This window comes from Cololabis saira, chromosome 4 (assembly GCF_033807715.1).
Source record: "Cololabis saira isolate AMF1-May2022 chromosome 4, fColSai1.1, whole genome shotgun sequence".
NCBI classification, from domain to species: Eukaryota; Metazoa; Chordata; class Actinopteri; order Beloniformes; family Belonidae; genus Cololabis; species Cololabis saira.
In genome coordinates this window covers 34,006,451-34,020,511 of record NC_084590.1, presented here as the reverse complement: position 1 = coordinate 34,020,511, position 14,061 = coordinate 34,006,451, and the positions used below count along the sequence as shown (strand labels likewise).

Here is a 14,061-nt window from a genome sequence, read left to right as displayed (position 1 = left end):
GCTGTAACAATGCACCTTTCAATAACCATGTCTACCTCATACTGCTGCACATTTCACTTAAAAAAAATTGTATATGTTAATAATAGCTGTCATTTGCCTACTGTACAGTGAGCGAAAATAACCGAGTCAAATTCCCTGTCTTGTTTGACCTGACTTGGCCAAATAAACATGATTCTGATTCTGATTCTGAACCCGTACTGCAGGGGTATTCAACTATATTCGGCCGGGGGCCACATCTGCAAAAGGACTGTATGGAGAGGGCCGCACAATTTGAAAATTTGGGGGTTTTCAAAAGGTATTTTGCACTCAAAGACGAAGACTTATGTATATATAATACATTTGTATTATACATTTGAATATATCTAGTTTACATATGAATTATGTATTAATTGTCTCCAGATATAGTCATTGTGAATGTTAAATATAATATTCAAATAAAGAAATATTATTTTAAATGCAAGTTCATTTTGAAACCATGCATTGTGCAAACTTAATGAAGTTGATAATTGACCTACCGCGGGCCGCCAATTGAATAGCCCTGCCGTACTGGTTCAAACCTCAGCCCCGCCTCTTCTCGCCTGATTTCAGAACTACATCCCCCAGAATCCTCCGCGGCCGTGTCATAACTAGTCCCGTAGTGTAGAGGTAAACATGGCTGTCGTAGGCTCTCTATCAAGACTTGCCAGACGGGGCTCTAACATCTGCCGGAATCATCAATTGATATTTTCCAAAAACGTGCAAAGACGAGGAATAGCTTCATGTATCGACCGTAAGTTTTAGAACTAGAATCGCCGGTGTTCACTTGTGTGGCAGCTGACTGAGTTAAACACCTTGGCAAGCTAATGTTAACTGCTTTGTAGGACTCAAACGGCCGTCACAATAATGATAATTACTAATGGCAATAAACTGATGTCAGCTGTTCAGTATTCAGGTGGTTAGTTTAGTATCACTGGTCCTCCAGTCACGAAGCAGAGGAGGCTACACGCCCTCCACCCCCCTCCACATAGGCAGCCCATACAAGAGTATGGAGGTAGATTTGTTTCTTAATTATTCAATCAAAAAATACATTTTCTATTAAGAAAAAAATAACTTCAATCAAAAAACATGATTGCAATCAAAGAAAAAGTGTTTGGATGCAAAAAAATATTTGAGACTCAAAAAAATGCATTTGAACACTGTTTTTCTTTGATTGGAAATGTTTTCTTTGATAGAAGTGACGTTTTTTTTTTGTTTGAAGCAACTTTTTTGATTGAAGTAGTGTTGTTTTGTATTTGGGCCATATGGGCTGATATTGATAGCTGATATTGCTGCTGTTTCAACATATAATGGCGTGGCCCAGTAGCTTCAAATCGAAAAAAAATATTTTCAATCCAAAAAAAGTGTTGAAATGTAATTGTTTGGGTCTCAAATATTTTTTTTGCATTCAAACACTTTTTTCTTTGATTGAAAAAGTTTTTTTTTATTGAAGTGATTTTTTTTTAATTGAAAATATTTTTTTCTTTTAAAGCAACTTCTTTTTTGATTAAATGATAGATACAAATGTGCTACCCATAATATGGCCCAAACACAAAACAACACGAAAAAGTTGCTTCAAACTAAAAAAAACGAAAGAAAGAAAACTTTTCCAATCAAAGAAAAACAGTGTTCAAATGCATTTGTTTTTGAGTCTCAAATATTTTTTTGCATTCAAACCCTTTTTTTCTTTGATTGAAATACATTTTTTTGATTGAAATGATTTTTTTTTTAATTGAAAATATATTTTTTGATTGAAGCAATCTTTTTTCTGATGGAATAATTAAGAAACAAATCTACCTCCATAGAAGAGTACTTTTCAATGTTATCTGATAAAAAAAAAACAAAAACAAAACCCAACAACTTCAAAACTTTGCATGTGCTAATATTAATAATTACACATATAATATTGGAGCTTGGGTTTGCATTTGTGGTGTGGTTTACTTGCTGAAGAGCACCGAGGAGAAAAGGGTTAGAGTTAGGAGCAGGAGAAAAGCGTTTACTTTTTTTCATGCATCTAACATCATGTTAAAGCTCAGCTGCATTTGTAATCCAGAATGATTTAAAACATCACGACAGCTGGCTCCCTCTGTGTTGTAATGAATGTTTTTTTTTTCTTTTGACAGCGGCTCATGGACTCTCAGATGAACAGAAAGAGTTTCAAAAAGTGGCCTTTGACTTTGCAACCAATGAAATGGCTCCTCACATGGCAGAGTGGGACCACAAAGTATGTACTATTGATTCTTATTGTGTTATTATGAGAAAAAATGTATCAATGTAATTTTTGGTATATTTTCAGTGAGGTTCCTACCTCGCAAATGAAACTCATGATATCTCTAGTAATAATAATAATACTACTACTAATAATAATGATAATAATAATAATAATTCACCTTTCTAAAGTTTTAGTTTAGTATGAAAGAAAGGGCTGGTGTTTACAGACTGTATTTCCCACCATATCCACAAATATATTTGTGAGGAGACACTACAAATATTTATACACAATATTAAACAATAAAGAAAGGCCCTAACGAAGTTCCTTGAATTGGTCTTATTTGTTACCAGGGAGCACATAGCGACTACGTGAAAGTCTGACTCCCAACAGTAATATAGGCTTTGTAAATGAACAGTTATATTCCATCTGAAAAGATCATATACACACTCAGAAGTGATTACAACACTTTTATAGAAATATAAAACCCAATTTAGTGTGTGTGTGTGTGTGTGTGACTGTGTGTTTATTTATATATATATATATATATATATATATATATATATACATATATATACATATGTAGGTGTATAGACACGCTACCAGTTTCTATAGCAGATGGTATGGGTATGGGTTTTTTACATTTTAATGATTATTATTAATGTTATTTATCTATTTTCAATATGTAGATTATTTATTTATATAAAATGTATATATAATTATTATGCATATAATTAAATTACACTTTTTGTCATAGAGACCTGAGAAAACTGATTTTTTCTTTTGCAAGTAGTTAATTATATTGTTATATTGAAGAAAATTTAGTTCAATTCAAAAATACTTTATGAATGTCTGAAGGGAAATTATTGGCATTAAAATTCGGTATTTGGTATCAGTTTTCTTGATGTAAATATTAATTTCTGCCCAGTTAATCTAGGACCTTATGTGCCATTTTTCTTGCAGGAAATCTTCCCCGTGGAGACGATGCGGAAAGCAGCTCAGTTGGGGTTTGGTGGGATCTACGTTCAGCCAGACATTGGAGGATCGGGCCTTTCTCGGCTGGACACATCGATCATCTTTGAGGCTTTGTCCACAGGATGTGTGAGCACCACAGCTTACATCAGTATCCACAAGTAAATACTATATACACTCACAGAACTACATGCATCCCAAACACACTACACACACACTACATACATGACGCACACAAAATTGAATCAATGGTAAACAGAAAGCTCCTTCCCCCTTTTTCTTTGTCCTCTTCTGTTTAGTAATACCTGGTTGTCTTATGTCACCTTTTTCTTATTATACATTCATTCACATACACTACACTACACTACACTACAACACATCACACACTCACCAAACTGCACCCATAACTGTCTTGTCTTTTCTTTCCTTCTTTTTCACGTTCCACCTTCGGTGATCTTAGTCCTCTTTGGCAGAATTTTTTTCTTTTTCATCTTGGGTTTTTTATCAAACTAGGTATTAATCATTAATATATAGGCGGACGAGGGAAAAGAAGAAAAGGAGAAAAAAAAGTATCCACAAGTAAAGACCCCTCATACGGGAATAATGGCATGTAATCACCAATCAAAGCTGAAGAAAAGGTTACTTGAATATTATTTCTTCGATGGCTGGGTGAATACTTCAGTGCTTTGGGCAAAGAAAACAATTTGTATAATATTATTTAGTGTCTTAAAGATTTTCACTGTCTGCACCTGGTAAAGTTCATGATTAGACACATTATTTTCCCTGGTCAGTGGGATCACATGTTTGTTTCATAATCTGCAGTGTGATCCTGTCTTTGCAGCATGTGCGCCTGGATGATTGACACCTTTGGCAATAATGAGCAGAGAGAAAAGTTCTGCCCTGATCTGTGTTCAATGGAAAAGTTTGCATCTTATTGTCTCACTGAACCAGGTCAGTCTGCATGCACAAATAAAATGATTTTGCAGCTAATTTGAGATGAAAGTGCTTCAGTTAAGGCTGTCAACACATTAAATCTGACCTGTTGGCTTTAGGCAGCGGTAGTGATGCTGCTTCGCTCCTGACCTCTGCACAGCGGAACGGTGATCATTACATCTTAAATGGCTCAAAGGTACTTTAAAATAGTCTCTGCTTTCATGTGGTTTAAGGTCTGTAGAACGTTAAGTCATTTCTTTGAAAACACAACCACAAATGTGTTTCTTTGTGACATTTTAGGCCTTCATCAGTGGAGGTGGAGACACAGACGTGTACATTGTGATGTGCAGAACGGGAGGTAAAGGACCTAAAGGCATCTCCTGTTTGGTGGTGGAAAAGGGAACTCCTGGCCTCAGTTTTGGCAAAAAGGAAAGGAAGGTAAAGTTCAATGCTGCTCCGTTGAAGGGCATGGTGGTGTTACGTTGTAGTGTTTGCAGGTAACCACTAGGTGGTGCAGTTTAGCCACATTGACTGAGCTCTTTTCCAATCTGTCCTCTAGGTGGGTTGGAACTCTCAGCCTACCAGGGCCGTGATATTTGAAGATTGTGCTGTTCCAGTGACCAACCGGCTTGGTGAAGAAGGACAGGGCTTCAACATGGCCATGAAGGGCCTGAATGGCGGCAGGATAAACATTGGTGAGATGGAAAATAATTTTCAAGTAGTCAAGCTACTAATAAACTATTTCCAAAGAAGTTGGGACATTGCATGGACTGCAGATAATTTAAACCTCTAGATTTGAAAACAATTTACAAAGCTAAATTGATTTCAGCCGATTGTGTTTCTTGGATCATCTTTCAACAAAGTGAATTCTGCATCTCTGTGGAAACCGTTACTTGGTTGCAGCTAAAGTCAGCTAAATGTTGGCTGGTCAGCCTTATTTAGACAATTAGCAAAAAAACAAAAAACAGAAAGGGAAATCTTTGTCCCTTGCTCACAGAGTACGCATATTCACATGTACATATCTGTTTATATTGATTAAACAATGTAAAACTACATTTTACTTGCATTATGGGAGGATGGCTCTGGTGGAACAGTGTCAGAAGTCTGAAACATCTTCTCTGCAGTGCAGACTCCTCATCCACCGAGAATATGTCAAGCAATAGGAAATTAAGAATATGACAAAGGGCACATTGATCCGTTGAGACGCTTAAACCCTGTAAAGTGAGAGAACATTTCATTTTTCAAAGTGCAACAATTTGTCTCCCAGTTCCCAACGAGGGAGGTGATGCAACTCAGTGGAAAACATGTCCCCGGCCTCTTATTTCTGATGCATGTTACTATTTGCTTTTTCAAAAAACACACAAAACCCAATCATTTTAAATTTTGAATTTATATTTTCAAAACATGGATCATAAAAATTGTTCACACCTTTCCATTCTGTTTTTATTTAGTCTTGTGCACTGTCCCAACAGGCAGTAGAGTGATGTTGTAGTTGGTACCGTCACCTCACAGAAATCCTCCTTGCTCTCCAGCGGGGAGGGGGGCTTGCTTATCTTCTCTGGCTACTGTCGCTTCCTCCCACAATCCAAACAAATACACATCAAGATTGAGACTCTACACTTCACAAAAGGAGTGCAAGTGTGTATGGTTGTTTGTCCCATTATCTGTACTCCGCCTCCCTCTGCTTGGATACGCTCCTTCCCTCCTCAACCCTGAACAGCATGAAGCTGGTACAGAAGATAGATTGACAGACATTATCTCAACCTTTTTGGAACTTTTTTAGGTTAATTGTCCTCAAAGTTGAATGTAAATATAAACATCATAGTTAATCAGTGTTCTAATCAGCCATAAATCTGCCTTATGGCAGAGTTTTGCATAAATTATGGGCATATTGGAGTGGAATCTTAATCTGGTTAAGGCATGTCTAAAGGTTTTATGAGCTTTGAATAAATATGCTTATTTTTGTAAATGAAAAGTTTTTCTGAAGCATCCGTTCATTCTCTGACACCCCCCCTTTAACCGCCTGTGTTCATTCTTCATTATTTTTTTCTTCATCTTTTAAAATTGTTACAGTCCCTTCCATATTTAAGAAACCTGATGCAGACCCAAATAATTTAATTAACCTTTGTCCTATTTCTTGCAGCAGTTGCATCTCTGCTTTATCCCCGCCTCTCTGACAATAACCTATGTGGCCACTGCACAGCACTGAAACAGCTCTGATTAAGATTACCAGTCACCCTCTTACGGATGTGGATCCTGGATTTCTTTCCATCTTCAACCTTCCTGATTTGACTGCTGCATTTGACACAATCTCCCTAACCATTTTTATCAACAGATTATCTCCACTGGTTTTTCAGATATATTTCCCTGGACTGGTTCATTTCCCAAGTCTCTGGTCACACAGTTTATTCAGATCAAAATATTTACATCCTACACATCCCCATTCTCCTCTGATGTTCCCCAAGGCTCTGTCCTTGGACCACTTTTATCTGTCATTTACTTGGCTATATATTTCGCAGGTATAACATCCACCAAACCCACTTCCCTCTCTGATTGTTTACAGGAAATCAGATCTTGGTTCTCAACTACCTAAAACTTAACAGTCACAAAACTGAATTTCTACTCATTGGGACTAAATCCATCCTACTAAAAATGAGTAATTTCTCTGTTTCCATAGACAACTTCCTTTCACCTAGAAGTATTCCTGTTTTGGTTCACAGCCTGGCCATGTCCCGTCTTGATTACCGCAACTCTGTTTGCGGATACTCAAGTCCATTCATACAAGTACAACTGGTCCAAAACTTTACTGCCCGTATTAGGACCAAACCCCCCTCCATTAGTCATATAACACCCATCTAGCAGCAACTCCACTGGCTTCCTATCAAAATCTGGATTATGTGTAAAATCCTAGTCCTCACCTTTTAAGGTCATCAACAACTTTGCCCCTCAGTATCTCACCAACCTCCTCCACCTCCACACACCTAGCCATGCTCTTCCTCTGCCATCCAGCGCACCCAACCACCTTCTCATTTAATCACCATGGGATTGAGAGCCTTCAGTCGCTCAGGCCCTGATCTATGGGACGCCCTCCCACAACACATCAAAACTTAGATTCTCTCTTTAAACCCCAACTCAAAACTCTTTTATTCAGACAGGCATCCTCTCTTTTAGTGCTCCTATTTTTAAATGTGTTTGCTATTATCTATTTTTTGTATTTGTATTTGTTGTGTTGCGTCATGTTTTAGTGGTTGGTCGGTGTATTGAGTATTTCGAAGGGGGCCGGAGTATGATTTTGTAGTATGATTTTTTTTTTTTTTTTTTGTAAGTGGTGAAATGCTCCCTCAACCCCATCAGATTTTGCTGCTGCAGTCTTACCCGTCTGGTTTAAAGCTCAACCAAAACATGTATTAGTATGTGGTCACCCATCAGTTTCTCTCCAACACTCAGCTTCCTGTTCTCTTGGAGCTGCACACGCCTGCGTGCTGCTAGCGAAGGATCACCTACTTGTGCGCAAGCAGTTTGGAGAGACGCTCGCTAACAACCAGGTGATTCATTTGCTTTTTTATTTATTTATTTTTTTAGCTCAGAGAACAGTCCAGATTATCAAGTGTTTATTGAGCTACTGGTAAATGGTAATTTTGAACATGTTTCCTGTGTGTGTGTGTGTTGTTTCTGCAGTTTCTTCAGTTCAAGTTGGCAGAAATGGCCACCAAGTTGGTCGCGTCTCGCCTTCTGGTTCGTCAAGCTGCGACAGCGTTGCAGGAGAACCGGAGCGACGCCGTTTCTCTCTGCTCCATGGCCAAGCTCTTTGTCACAGATGAGTGCTTTAATGTGAGTCAAACTATGTAGTGAAATGAGCTTAAATAAGTTCATGTTCTTTATCCCAAACGTGTAGAAAATATACATATCTTGGTGTGTATGAATCATAAAAAAGCCACACTTGAACAAAAACTCTCCTTGTATGTTGCCGTTTTTTAGTGGGATGAAAGAAAACTAAGTATAAAACGTGGATTCAGAGTCCACAGAAAAAGTTTACTGTCTTGATGTATTTCAGATACATCAACTATAACTATAGAGTAGATACACATTTACTTTCCCATAATTCTGATTAATATCCAACCAGTTAAACAGTTATTTTCAACAGTTTTTACCTGTTGTTGGTCAACAGATCTGCAACCAGGCTCTCCAGATGTACGGAGGATATGGTTACCTGAAAGACTACGCTGTACAGCAGTTTATGCGGGACATCAGAGTCCATCAGATCCTAGAAGGTGAGCTACTGTCATCTTTTCTGTGTGCATGTTGAGTAACATACCTTCACATGGTTCTTGTCTGTTATATTTAAGAAGGGTGGAACAAATAGTCTCTTTTTTTGTCTCCTTACAGGAACCAATGAGGTGATGAGGATGATTATTTCCCGAAATCTGCTGACAGAGTCCTGATGCACCTTTTCTCCCTGATCTTCATTTGACCATGTTGTTGTGGTCATAGTTAGTTTATTACTGTGACTGGTGCAGAAGTGACTGGGGAGTTTTAGGTACACCAGTCAGTAAAACTTAGGATTTTGTAGTGTAATTTGGGATCATTTGTTGCATTTTCAGTGGCAACAAGACTCTTGGGATGACGATGATTTATCACCTTGTTCTTTAACAATAGCTTGTAGTCAAATATTTGAGTAAAAACTGCCAAGATTTTGAAGAATAACATACAGATTTGGATCTCTCAGAGGAAATTAAAATCTGGGCACTCATGTGCTATCTTTTCACGACTTGGACTCATACATGGACCAGAACTAGACAAGAATGGGACATTCAGAGCGTTGAAAAAAGCTAGATGCAATCTGTTTTTTGCTAAAAACGGTTTAGACTGTCTGTGTAAACATCGCCACGGTCTCACAATTCTGTGATTAGACTGAGATGACAATTTGTGTCTGGTAAAAATTATGAAAACACCTTTCATTGTTCGTAACTGTACAATACTTTTTTTTTTTTTAAACGTAGATTAAGATAAAACATTTTATTTTTTTTTATCTGTCAAATCAGGCTCTTCTTTCCAATAGCTGAACTCAGTTTCTAAGAAGACATTAGGATATTTTTTTTCCTGTTAATTTACAAGACACAATGCCAACTCCAGTATTACCAGAAACGTGGTCGTTCTTTATCCCGTGCAGCGTAAATGCTTATGTTCCTAAGTGGCCTTTCACATCTTATTTATATCATAGTTACCTCATTGTGACTGAACAGTTACCCTGAGTTGTGGTCTGTATGCAGCAAAGTGAAATATGTGGGTTAGGTTTTGTTTGAGATGTTACTTTGCAATAACACTCCAAAATAAATGATCACATTTCCTACGAGGAATTTGTCTGCTGTTTGGTACCTTGAAATACTCATTTACTCTGTTTACATTAAAAAAATGCGCTTTTAGCCGAGTAGATAATAATACAAACACTTCAGAACACTTTATTAAAAAAAGAAAACTCAACAATCAAGACTGCATTAAAAGTGACACATGTAGCCTCTCAGCATTAATTAACCACTGCCACATCATTTCCAGAGTTCAGTATAATTACAAGAAAATGATTGAAAGCAAACGTATTGTTCAAATATTGGGGCGAATCTGCTGAATTGTTCTGTTGTCCAGTTTTAAATGACCTCCATGTTTGCAGTTTAAACAAAGCATCTTAAAAACATAATCCATTAACTTCAACATCATCATACTGACTATTTTGGTTACATTCCAGCTACCATAACAGGCAAATTTACGTATTAAACATGTACTCTCAGTACACATCATGAACTCAAACTGACACTGTTACAACAGTCAAATAAACAACCCTTAAGTGAACTAAATGTAAACGTGGGTCAAAGAAAGTGAAACATCTGAACAACTACCTGGATCGTGGGATTTTGCTCAGACGCGATCCAGCTGGCCTGAGAACAGCAGCTGAGGAGTGAAATAACGTGAAATGAAAATGACATTAAAATCATTTTATTTATTATTTATTCACCCTACAATCCTCACACTTGCATCTTTTTAATGGCAGCAACGTTTTGAGTAAACTGGACAAGTCATGGTTTGCAAGACAAAAGGCTGCCTGAGAACTTAAAACGACTGGATTCTACACTCACTGGCCACTTTATTAGGAGCACCTTGCTAGTACCAGGCGGGACACCATTTTCCCTCAGAACTGCTTTACTTCTTCATGTCATATCAACCAGGTATCTGGAAATATTATTATGAGATATTGGCATGACAACATCATATAGTTCTACATTTACTTATGCAAAAACCCCTGCGTTAAAACCAAACGTGCTCTGCTGTATTCATATGTGGGGACTGTGAAGGCCATTAAAGTACGTGACCTCACAGTCATGTTCAAGAAATCAGTCAAAGTAGCCATCAACTGTGTTCACAAAAATATGGACCTGGTCAGCCAATATATCCAGGCAAATGATGCTCTAAGGAACTAAGGGACCCAAGAGAATAACCCCTACACCATTATAAAACCACCACCAGTCTGAAATGGCGATGCAATGTGCTTTCATGCTGTCTAATGCAAAATTCTGACCTTAGCCATTCGCATGTTGCAGCCGAAAACAAAGATATGCTTGTCCAGGCAACCTCTTTCTAATCTTTATTATGTACATTTTTAGTCAGCCTGTGCAAATTGTAGCCTTCCTTTCCTGATCTTAGCTGATAAACATGTCACTCTATGGTATCTGGCTGCTGCTGATGTGTTGTTGTGCACTCAAATATGGACTTCTGCATTCCTCGATTGGCTATTTTACAAACTGCTGTCTTTCCATTATTTCACAACAGTCTAGCCATTTGGCTCCGACTGCTGGCGTTAACATTTTCACCTAGATATTTGTCGTTCTCAGAATACTCTCTTTTTGGGCCATTCTCCGTAAAACCCTGTAGATGTTTGTGTGTGAAAATCCTAGCGGATCAGTTTCGCAGATACTTTAAACATCCCGTCTGATGCTTGTGTAACATGTGGATTCAACATGTGGTGGTGGAATCACTCTCAGTGAACGAAAAAAAAAAAAAGCAGGATGGAGATGGATAACCTGGTTAAGCAGCACTTTACTGGAGCTTTACGTGCACACTACACTTCCTGGTTCTGATCCCATGTGATGAGGCTAACCAATCAGAAGCTAGCATTTGGATTAAAGTAAATGTGGGGTAAACAAATACAGATTAAACAGATTATCCCTCCTTGTTTTAGAAAATAAAAATAAAGAGCCAAACATGTAAATACAATTTAACGATTGGCATAAACCTAAAATATGTTTAGTTTACATCTTGCAAGTTTTTGTTACTTATTTAACTCTGTATAAATGAATCCTGATGTAAAGGCTTTAACGCTCTGAGGTGCTGCTGTGTGACCTGAGTAGGACAGGTGTACTTAATAAAGTTGCTGGTGAGTGTATTTTGGAATTTTTGCTCATATAAATAAAAATATATTTAACTTGGAATTAATGCATTGTGCAAAAAAAAAAAAAAAAAAAGAGATGAAGACTGCAAAGACACCTTGAAACTGCTCTGAGTCAGTTTCATCAACAAAACAAAGGGACAGATTGTGAAAATGATGCACAAACCAGCTGTGAGATGTTTTCTTCTTGGATAACTCTCAGGTCTTCATGGAGACAATTCCCTCCCCCCTCAAGGCATGTTGCTACACCAGGGAGCCGGCTTGGCTCTGAGCAGGCACCATGACAGCAACGGCCCCCAGCCGCGTCAGAGTGGAGGAGCTGATTTGTGGGGACACAGTGAGCGGAGGCGGCACCTGAGGCTGAGCAGCCCCTTCAGTCCTTTTGGGGACGCTGACCGCAGAGCTTCTGACGACCTGCGGAGGGGCCCCGTTTGCAATCGGAGGCCGCTTGTGTTTACGTGTAGGGGTGCCTCCAATGTTGTATCCGGGAAGCCCCTGTAGGCTGTTGTGCTCCCCGGGCCGCAGCTGGTAGGCGTTGATCACCGATCCCGTGTCTGACGTCGATATAGGGGAGTAAGGATACTGGAAGTTGGGTTGATGCAGGTCTCGCGATCGAGGGCTGGTGGCTATGGAGGACATTGTGCCATTTTTGGACATGATGTCGGAACCAGTGTTGCTCTTTGCCCATGACACACGTTTTGGTGCCTGAGCATCCTCCCTGTGGCCCAACGAGAGAGAGAACAAGGTGAAAAATGGTTTTAGGAAATTGAGCTAAAGTAAATACCTGAAATAAAACTATGGGCTCAAATTAAAGCCATAAATATTTTGTATCTGTAAATAAACTTTGTACTTGTAGAAATATTTTGTGCGTGTGCAAAAAGTATTTGTACTTGCAAAAAATATTTGTACTTGTAGAAATATTTTGTGCATGTGCAAAAAATATTTGTACTTGTAGAAATATTTTGTGCATGTGCAAAAAATATTTGTACTGTAGGGGGGATATATATTGTTTTTCGGCACTACCTTGTTCTCTATAGCTCTAACATGAATTACTCCTATGTGGGATAAATAAAGTTCTTATTTTTGCCGTCTGAGAAAATTATATATATTATATTTGGTGCCTAACTGTTTCCCAAGTATATTAGTGTGTGTGTGAATGAATAAATGAGACGTAAAACGTAAATGTCTTTGTAGAAAGGCGCTTTATGAAAATAAGTCCATTTACTTGTATTAGTTTACAGCGCAGTCTTGCAACATCCAATATGGCGGCGACGTCAGTAGGCGATGCAATGTGCTGACTGGCTCTCCGGAAACGCTTTGAAACCCGTGCCAAAGATCGCTGATTGGCTCTTATTATTGGCACGTCAAAACAGTGCCATAATTCGCAATAATTCGTAGTTGTAAAAAAGTTTGTAGCTTTGTATATCCAATGTTGAACACAGATGAATTAATTCCACAGCTACAAAAATGTTTTGCACACGCACAAAATATTTCTACAAGTACAACATTTATTTACAGATACAAAATATTTATGGCTTTAATTTGAGCCCATATAAAACCAGATAATCCAAAGGACTTGAAGAAGAGCAAGGAGGAAGTTTAAGCCCTTTCTTCCAGTAATTGCTATGGGGAATGGGAGATCACTGCCCAACAAAACTGCCCAAAGAGCTGTGTTACTGGGGTCAGTGTGGACAGGGAGGTGGTTGACGAGTCCTGATTGACAGATGGAACTTCACATATCAAAATATATCCTGCATACTCGCTTACTGCTATCCCACCCTTCAATCAAGAGAGGCGGGGCAGAATCCCTTTCCTCTGAAAATAACCAATGAAACGGCATCCACCAGTCAGCAACATTGACTGATCTACCGGTACTACCGGTACTACCATTTCAATTTGCATTTGTAGACACCTACAACAGTTTTATTGTAGATAACTGCATCACTAGATGTAGTCACAAATCTGTAGAGAAGTCTCTTCCTTGCCTAGTAACTACTTTTTAATATATGAATGTGGTGCCAGTGACACATTTAAAAAATGATCACAACTGATTATCTTAGAAGGGCATTTCAAAGAGATCGAGTTCTGCAAAGCTACAGTACATACTCTGTAGAAGAACGTGTGGTAAAAATGAACTAAAAAATGCCAACAAACAGAGTTTACGTTTTGGAGAATTTGAAGATATGAAGCCAGTTCTGAATGGTTTTGATCTTTTTGATCTTTCTCAGGAAGCAGTTTAATTATCTGCTGTGAATCAGTGCATGGACTTGACTGTTAGAACATAAACAAGTCCCAGAAACCCTGCTGCCTTCTTTGAGGCTAAGTTTTCTGAAGATGGACTTGCATGAAGGGGAAAACTTTAGAGAGAAAAAAAAGCACACTTGGAGGAAAAACAAACTTTGGTCTAAACATAAGAACCATCCAGCTTATTATCAGTATAGAGTTCAAAAAGCCAACATCTGTGATTTTATTTGAGAGAAAAGGCCCTTTGCTGTGT

General features: G+C 38.3%; 2 protein-coding genes across 5 annotated transcripts in view; one reads left to right on the top strand and one right to left on the bottom strand.

Annotated features, from left to right (window-relative positions):
- The first annotated feature begins 636 nt into the window (after positions 1 to 636).
- acad8 (acyl-CoA dehydrogenase family, member 8) lies at positions 637 to 9,480 on the top strand. Its single transcript, XM_061719551.1, has 11 exons — positions 637 to 769; positions 2,139 to 2,239; positions 3,188 to 3,357; positions 4,038 to 4,147; positions 4,249 to 4,325; positions 4,430 to 4,567; positions 4,689 to 4,824; positions 7,577 to 7,674; positions 7,808 to 7,960; positions 8,298 to 8,400; positions 8,516 to 9,480. The coding sequence occupies exons 1-11, from the start codon at positions 652 to 654 to the stop codon at positions 8,569 to 8,571; spliced, it is 1,260 nt and encodes a 419-aa protein (XP_061575535.1). The 5' UTR covers positions 637 to 651; the 3' UTR covers positions 8,572 to 9,480.
- A 75-nt stretch (positions 9,481 to 9,555) lies between these two features.
- Positions 9,556 to 14,061, bottom strand: part of esamb (endothelial cell adhesion molecule b) — a 69,455-nt gene continuing 64,949 nt past the window's right edge. For 3 of the 4 annotated variants that reach the window (XM_061719548.1, XM_061719549.1, XM_061719550.1), the window contains one exon: positions 9,556 to 12,282. In XM_061719548.1, coding sequence (XP_061575532.1) covers positions 11,808 to 12,282 — 475 coding nt within the window. In that variant the 3' untranslated portion in view covers positions 9,556 to 11,807. The remainder of the gene's footprint in view (positions 12,283 to 14,061) is intronic. The other variant, XR_009782500.1, reaches the window with a different exon arrangement.